This window comes from Lampris incognitus, chromosome 7 (assembly GCF_029633865.1).
Source record: "Lampris incognitus isolate fLamInc1 chromosome 7, fLamInc1.hap2, whole genome shotgun sequence".
Taxonomy (NCBI): domain Eukaryota; kingdom Metazoa; phylum Chordata; class Actinopteri; order Lampriformes; family Lampridae; genus Lampris; species Lampris incognitus.
Window position 1 is genome coordinate 65551643 of NC_079217.1, and position 8701 is coordinate 65560343.

Here is an 8701-nt window from a genome sequence, read left to right on the forward strand (position 1 = left end):
ATGTTAGTCTGTAGTCTGTTAAAGACTTGTGGAGAAATGTCTGATTAAATCTGCGGCTCTCTCAGGTCACCTTCCTGACTTCCTCCAGCCAACAGGAAATGACTGACCCAGGGCGGCACAGTGGTTAGCATGGTCACCTCACAGCAAGAAGGTCCTGGGTTCGAGCCCCGGGGTAGTCCAACCTTGGGGGTCGTCCCGGGTCGTCCTCTGTGTGAAGTTAGCATGTTCTCCCCGTGTCTGTGTGGGTTTCCTCCCACAGTCCAAAGACATGGAGGTCGGGTGAATCACCGTACTAAATTGTCCCTAGGTGTGTGTGTGTGTGTGCGTGCCAGTGCTGTGATGGCCTGGCGGCCTGTCCAGAATGTCTCCCCATCTGCCGCCCAGCGACTGCTGGGATAGGCTCCAGCATCCTCGTGAGCCTGAGAGCAGGATAAGTGGGTTGGATGATGGAATGGAATGACTGACCCATAGGAACGTTTTCTAGACGGGACAAAGCTGCTGCAGGAAATTTCAATGAATACTTTTATTTGGAACCTGAACCGCCACATTTTGTAATTCATTGCACACAACTGAAAACATCTTCATCAGGTTCCTGATCCTCACTAGGCGTCCAAACAAGACCACCCAAGGCCGCCGTGACTCAAAGAGACACAAACATCAGTCTGGAAGTGGTTTAACAAATAAATACCCGCCAAATACACAGCCCACTAATCTCCACTCCACAGGTCACAGTCAAACTGGTCTCTGAAGGATTCCAGCAGGTAGGGAATAGTTTCCTCTGTGGTGACGTTCCTGCCAAGCTCCAAACTGAGCGACGTCACCCCTTTCCCTTCGATCCCACAAGGAACGATGTGCTTAAACCAGTCCAGTTCTGTATTGCAGTTCAGAGCCAGACCGTGAGACGTGATGTACCTCCCGCAATGGATTCCTGCAACACAGAAACAAAACCAAATCAAAACTGTTTCTCACACAGAATCACCTTTAAAAAGAAACCTGTCTACAGGAGCTGGGGGCGCTCATATGGAGTCACTGGGGTAAACATCTTCACAAGAAGAGAACAGAAACACGGGCGGCACGGTGGCGCAGTAGTTAGCACGGTCACCTCACAGCAAGAAGATCCTGGGTTCGAGCCCCGGGGTAGTCCAACCTTGGGGGTCGTCCCCTGTGTGGAGTTTGCATGTTCTCCCCGTGTCTGCGTGGGTTTCCTCCGGTTGCTCTGATTTCTTCCCACAGTCCAAAGACCTGTAGGTCAGTTGACTCCAGCCAGCCAGCCATCCATCCATTATATCCTGCTCTCAGGGTCGCAGGGATGCTGGAGCCTATCCCAGCAGTCATTGGACGGCAGGCGGGGAGACACCCTGAACAGGCTACCAGGCCATCACATGGGGCCAAAATACACACAAACACACACACATATTCACACCTAGGGACAATTTAGTACGGGCGATTCACCTGACCTACATGTCTTTGGACTGCGGGAGGAAACCGGAGCACCTGGAGGAAACCCATGTAGACATGGGGAGAACATGCAAACTCCACACAGAGGATGACCCCCAGGGTTGGACTACCCCGGGCCTCGAACCCAGGACCTTCTTGCTGTGAGGTGACCGTGCTAACCACTGCGCCACTGTGCCGCCCGGTCAGGTGAATCAGCCGTACTAAATGTCCCTAGGTGAGAATATGTGTGTGTGTGCCCTGTGATGGTCTGGCGGCCTGTCCAGGGTGTCTCCCTGCCTGTTGCCCAGTGACTGCTGGGATAGGCTCCAGCATCCAGCATCCCCGCGACCCTGAAAGCAGGATAAGCGGTTTGGATGACGGATGGATGGATGGAAAACAGAAACACCTGTAAACTGCTGGATCAGTGTCATGTGTAGTCCATGTGTAATGTACTATAAAGGTAAAATCCAAAAGAGGCCAGCTGATGCAAAAAAAGACGAGTCAATTTTAAAAATGTGAAACAAAGTGTAAAAATTAAAGGTGATCGTGGAGATCACTTAAAACGTTTATTTTCAGTAGCTTTTTCTTCTGAAAATATTGTAAGAGCCATTTTGGTTAATGTTTGTTTTGTTTGGTAAACGTCCCACCACTAGGGGGAGGAGTGCCGCTGTCATTTAGGCAGAGTTACTTGACACAGGTGTTGCTGACTTAGAAGAAGCAAGCAGTTTTCCACGGAGAGCGGTATTGGTTTTGAGAGTAAAAACTGTTTTGTTAATGACTGGAAATAGATTTATTACAGAGAAAGTGGATTTACTGTTTTGTTTTCACCCATTCATTCATTATCCAAGCCGCTTATCCGAATCCGGGTAGCTGTTTTGTTTGTTTGTTTGTTTGTTTGTTTGATGTTTGTTTGTTTGTACTGTTCTGGAAAACCTATATAGAATGTAAGCTTTTGTTACTGGAAAAAAGTGGACAGGAGGACCCGCATTGGGGAACGCCTGCTGCCCACCGCTACCGATCGCCCCCTCGAGGCCAGGAGGACCAGCACCGGGGAACGCCTGCAGCCCACCGCCAATGACCGCCCCCTAGAGGCCAGCAGGGATGCTGCGCATAGAACACCAGCCAAGCTGCCCAAGTACAACAGGATGACGCAGCTAGAGCTGTACCTCTCGCAAGTCCAATTGGTGGCATGGCACAGTGGATGGAGCAACGAGGAAGATGCCATCCACCTGGCTCTGGTGTTGGAGGGAACGGCTTTGCAGGTGCTCCTCTACCTAGCCCCAATGGAGCAGAGGGACCTCCAAGCGCTGACCATGGCACTGAAGAGGCGATTCAGGTAGCGACCCTTCACTGACCAGAACAGGGAGTAGATAACCAGCCACTACCGCCAAGAGGGAAAGAGCCTGGGCATCTTCACCGCAGATGTGCAGCTGCACGCCTGACATTGTTACCCGCAGTTTAACGCAGCCTCCCAAGAGGAGCTGGCCTTCCACGCTTTCCTGCAGAGGCTCATGCCGAAGCAGTTGCATCAGCATGTCCGCCTCGCCATGCCCAAATCCCTCAGCAAGGCTCCACGTGGCTTACCCAGCAGAAGGCCCCCGCTCTCCGACCACCACAACTGCCCACCACCAGCACTGAAGGCCAGAGTCACCCGGCCAGCGGGAAACAACAGGGGAATGGCCTAGTGAGGATACTGCCACTCGAGTCAGCCCCCCTTCAAGGCCAATGTACGCTGCTTGGCCGCCTACGTCACACCAAAGGACTGTATTTAGACTGCCAACTCGACGGTTGATCTTGCTGGGCCCTGGTAGAAACGGGGTCTACCATTTCCCTGGTAAGACCTGGCGTCCTCCTATGCACCACCGGCCCACTCTCAGTGGCATGGTCACCAACCAACACCCAGCTGATGATGGTGACAGGGGAGAAGACTGGCATGAGAGGGACGAAGTCTCTGCTAGTCCAGGCTGGAGACCAAGAGCTGACACATGAGTTCTGGCTCACCAACATCCAGGACCCGTGCATAATCGGCCTGGACCTGCTGACTCACTGGAGAACCCATGTTAATGTGTCAGGGGAAACCATCACCCTCAGCATAAAGACTGTGGTGCTCCAGTTTGGTTGGGAGAGGAACAAACCCAAAGACCCACGATCCGGTCACCAAATAGCCGCCCCCCAGCAGGCACAGAGCCCCTGTGTTTCTTCGCCCCAGCGGCCCAGACTACCCTTCAAGCCGCCTGCCAGCACACTCACCACGAGTAGCAGTGCACCTCCCCAACCTGCCTCAGCCCTGACTGCTGAGCTTGCTGTCCAATCCTCAGCTGAGACGACTGAGGCCATAAGCAACTTATGGCAGTAATGGCCTTGACCCACAGCAGCACCACCAGTTAAAATGGCCCCTTGATCACTATGCGGACATCTTCGCTGCTAGAGATGAAGACTGGAGACAGACTGAACTGGCCCTGCCCAGCCCATCTGTCTGCAGCCCCATCGGCGGGACCTCATTAAGCAACAGGTGGGGGAAGACAAAATCCGCAAGATGGCTGCTGCCAGGGTGATCGAGCCCTCCGACAGTCCATGAGCGGCTTCGGCCATCTTAGTGAGGAAGAGGGACAGTTCTGTGTGGACGATCGACGCCTTAACACCATCACAAAAAAGGACTCGCTTGCTCCTTCGAAATGATAACGCCCTCGACCACATGACGGGGTCAAACTGGTTCAGCGCCCTTGATCCACGCAAAAGGCAGTGGCAGGTGGAGCTGGCCGCCGATGTGAGACTGAAGACCGCCTTCACCATCGGGCAGGGTCTATGTCAGTTCCACGTCATGCTGTTCGGGCTCTGCAACGCACCAGCTAAGTTCAAGCGGCTGATGGAGAGGGTGCTGATGGATGTACCCCGGAACCGTTGCGTCGTGTACCTCGACGACCTGCTGGTACGCGGCAAAAATTTCAACGGAGCCCTGACCAACCTGCGTGAGGTCCTTGCTGCCATCCATCTGGCGAGCTGCGGCTGAACCCTGTCAAGTGTCACCTGCTGAAAAGGGAGTCGAAGTTCCTGGGCCACATTGTCAGTAAGTGTGGCGTAGCCACCAACCCAGCTAAGGTGGCTGCCGTCTGAGACCGGCCAACCCCTGCTAATGTAGGCGAGCTGTGACGTTTTCGGGGCCTGGTGTCATACTACTGCCATTTTGCCCGTGACTTCGCCACCATCGCCAGTCCACTCCAACGCTTGATCAACAAGGGCCAGCCATTCGACTGGGATGACGCGTGAGCTGCAGCCTTCGGCCGACTCAAGGCGGCTCTCACCAAAGTCCCAGTCTTGGCCTACCCTGATGCCCAACCATCCTTCATTATGGACACTGATGCCAGTAATGTGGGGATTGGCGCTGTCCTCTCCCAGCAGGAAGGAAACAGGAGCGTGCCATGGCCTACTTCAGTCACGCCCTGAGTCGGGTGGGAAAGAACTACTGCATCACTCGATGCGAGCTGCTGGCAGTAGTTCTGGCTGTACGACACTTAGCAACTGAGGCAGCAACAGGAGGCAGAAGTGACCCTGGCACTCGTGAGCGGCTGGCTGGAGACGAGGCGGCGCCCCGAGTGGACGGAGGTGTCAGCAATGGGGATCGAGGTAAAGGCTCTCAATGGGGCAACTTCGAGCTCCACGACGGGTTGGCGTACAGGAAGTGGCAAGTCCCCGGACGAGGGAGAGACCTCTTGCAGTTATTGGTACTCTTTGTGCTCCGTCTCCAGGTTCTTTAGATGGTCCATGGCTTAGTGGGGGCGGGGCACTACGGGAACGCCAAGACCCTCCACCGCCTCCAGGGGTGGTTCTACTGGCCAGGCTGTCGATGAGACATGTAGCTGCACGTACACTGCTGTGACTCCTGCACCACCCAGAAAGGACCAACCCAGCGCTCCCATGCCCCACTTCAGCAGTACTTGGCAGGGGCCCCAATGGAGTACGGCTTGTGTTTTGAGGGAGCGCCCTCTATCAGTGGCCAGTATAATTACAATTGGGGTCCGGTTCAAATGTGGTCAAATGGCCCGCTTGGTTCCACCACCTGTGAAACCAACAATTTATTGATATTTGGAAATTGACCCGCGAGCCGTACTGAGTGAGGACAGGGGCCGAATGAGGCCCACAGGCCACCAGTTGCCCATGTCTGATTTAAATCGGAAGAAAATACCAAATATTTACTAGTTACAGCTTCACTAATGCCACTATCAGTTTATCTTCCTCTGATTCAATATAAAATGACTCGCTGGCACACTAAAATGTTTCAAGACATCAGTTTATTATTATCACTATCATTACCATTATTATTATTATTATATTACCATTATCATTATTGTTATATTACTATCATTACCATTATTATATTATGACTACTACTATTATTACTTTTATTATCACTTTCATTACCATTATTATATTATTACTATTATTATTATTCCCAGAAAGTTCAATCAGTTCATCGAGACTCCAAGTCTCCCATTAAACTTTGTGTCTGATCCAACTCTCTGGGATTTGCTTACCTGGATTACTGAGCACGTCAATATATTATTATTGTTATTAATTACAACGTTTCACAGACTACACATGTGATAAATGTAACCAGTAGATTGGCTACATTACACATGTGATAAATGTAACCAGTAGATTGGCTACATTACACATGTGATAAATGTAACCAGTAGATTGGCTACATTACACATGTGATAAATGTAACCAGTAGATTGGCTACATTACACATGTGATAAAGGTAACCAGTAGATTGGCTACATTACACATGTGATAAATGTAACCAGTAGATGGGCTACATTAAACATGTGATAAAGGTAACCAGTAGATGGGCTGATGGTTGGAGCCCAGAGGTTTTAAAGGACAGAGGGGACAGAGACGTGTCCACTGTACCTATAGCACATATCTTGTTGTCTCCCACCCAGACCCCCGTGTGAGGGGACGTGCACGCGCGGATCCCGAACCTGCCGCAGAGCCGGATGACGAGCTCCTCCAGCTGCTGCACGTACCAGCGGACACTCCTCCTGAAGGAGGTCAGGTTCAGCACCGGGTAGACCACCAGCTGGCCGGGCCCGTGGAAGGTGATGAGGCCGCCGCGGTTGGTGCGGCGGAAGTCGGCCCCCAGCAGCCGGAGTCTCCGCTCCTCCTCGGGCGGGTAGGGGGTCTGCCGGATGCCGATGGTGAAGACGGGCGGATGCTCGCACAGAAGCAGCGCGTGCTGCGGCGCGTCGCTCCGCTCCCGGTGACGTCTGACGAAAACCTCCTGCAGCCGCTCCGCGGTCCCGAAACAGATCCGGCCGAGATGGACCACCTCCACAGCGGCTCTGCTCCGCAACATGTCTGTATGGAGACGGGGTCAAAGGTAACCCCAGGGACTCACATCCTGCAGGTGTTAAAGCCAGAGTCAAAGCCACAATTTATTACAGAGCGCAACAGGTAACACGTGACTTCTTTTTTCTTCGGCTTTTTTATGCCGGTTTGTTAAACAAGTTGAAGTTGCATTATCGCCATCTACTGAGCAGGAGACTCTACTACTACTACTACTACTACTAAAACTACTACTACTACTACTACTATTACTATTGCTGCTACTACTACTACTGCTGCTACTATTACTGCTACTAATACTAATACTACGACTACTTTTGGGTGCTCCCGTTAGGGGGCGCCACAGCGGATCATCCGTTTCCATCTCTTCCTGTCCTCTGCATCTTCCTGTGTCACACCAGCCACCTGCATGTCCTCCCTCACCACCTCCATAAACCTCCTCTTTGGCCTTCCTCTTCTCCTCTTCCCTGGCAGCTCCATATTCAGCATCCTTCTCCCAGTATACCCAGCATCTCTCCTCCACACATGTCCACACCATCTCCATCTTGTCTCTCTTGCTGTGTCTCCAAACCGTCCAACCTGAGCTGTCCCTCTGATATACTCGTTCCTAATCCTGTCCTTCTTCATCACTCCCAATGAAAATCTTATCATCTTCATCGCTGCCACCTCCAGCCCCTCCTCCTGTCTTTTCATCAGTGCCACTGTCTCCAAACCCTCCAACATAGAATTAACTCAACAGAACTCACAGCCCTAACACAATTCTCCAAAAGTTAGAAAATAAAATAGAATATAGGAAAGTCATATCTTGTGTATCACTTCCGTTGAACTTAAAAACTGAACTCAAACCACACTTCGTCAGATGATTTTTAAAAACATTCTTTGAAACTCATTCGTTCACTTGAACCGCTCAAAAAGTTCATAAATCTCATCAAACGTTTCATCGCTTCTGAGTGACGTCAGATGTCTGCAGGTAAATCTCGTGTCCAGAACTGATTCAGCTTTTCCGGGACTCCTATTAGGATGTGGATCATTAACAATAGATCCAGTATGATCCAGTCTCATGTGTGTGCATATTAACTCTTCCCTGCTAAACTACTTGTTTTCCCACCGCTTCTTAAATACTGTAGCGAATTCGGGGGGGGGGGGGCAACCGCAGGAGCCGCCGCAGCCGGGACGCGAACCCGTAGCTCCCATCGCTAACCGCTCGACTAAAGGGTCCGACCCGGATATACTTCTCCATGCACGTTACACTACCCCCCTCCTTCGGGAAGCGCGTCCGCGCGCATCCCACTTCTGACACCAACGTAGCGAATTTAGGGGGCAGCCCGGCCGGACCGTCACAGCCGGGACACGAACCCGTGGCTCCCGCACCACGGGCGACAACGTTAACCAGCGCTTCCCGAAGGAGGAGGGGGGGGGGTAATGTAATGATCACGGATGAATGGGCTCGGTAGCACTTGGCTAAGGGGTCGGACCCTTTAGTCGAGCGGTTAGCGATGGCTCCCGCACCTACAGGTTCGTGTCCTGGCTGTGGCGGTTCCAGGGTTGCCCTCCTAATTCGCTACTTTGGTGTCAGAAGTGGGACGCGCGCGGACGCGCTTCCCGAAGGAGGGGGGGGGGTAGTGTCACGTGCATGGAGAAGTAGACACGTCAGCCCTTGGCTAACGGGTCGGGCCCTTTAGTCGAGCGATCAGCAATGGCTCCCGCGGTGCGGGAGCTACGAGTTCGCGTCCCTAACGAAAAACAGTGATGACGATTCCTCCGCTTCCGGTGTGGGAAGATGGCGGCGCGAATTCACGTTTGCGGCGGCCTCACCCAGTACCGCGTCTGCATCTCAGTTTTTGTCTTTGTTTGATGGCTGCGCTGTGGGACCACGGCCCTGCCTGGAGCTGTGCCCGAGGAGGAAACACCGAGGGCG

At 52.6% G+C, this 8701-nt stretch overlaps 1 protein-coding gene across 1 annotated transcript; it reads right to left on the reverse strand.

Moving 5' to 3' along the window:
- Nucleotides 1-364: 364 nt before the first annotated feature.
- On the reverse strand, nucleotides 365-6886 carry lipt2 (lipoyl(octanoyl) transferase 2). Its single transcript, XM_056283618.1, has 2 exons — nucleotides 6349-6886; nucleotides 365-928 (listed from the first exon to the last, which is right to left on the reverse strand). The coding sequence occupies exons 1-2, from the start codon at nucleotides 6791-6793 to the stop codon at nucleotides 708-710; spliced, it is 666 nt and encodes a 221-aa protein (XP_056139593.1). The 5' UTR covers nucleotides 6794-6886; the 3' UTR covers nucleotides 365-707.
- Between the last annotated feature and the right edge of the window lie 1815 nt (nucleotides 6887-8701).

What these genes read in the sequence shown, in the direction of transcription:
- lipt2 (XM_056283618.1), bottom strand. Translation starts at nt 6,793, where the DNA reads ATGTTGCGGAGCAGAGCCGCTGTGGAGGTGGTCCATCTCGGCCGGATC. An exon ending in CAACAAGATATGTGCTATAG is followed by an intron (nt 929 to 6,348) that starts GTACAGTGGACA and finishes TCTGTGTTGCAG; the next exon opens with GAATCCATTGCGGGAGGTAC.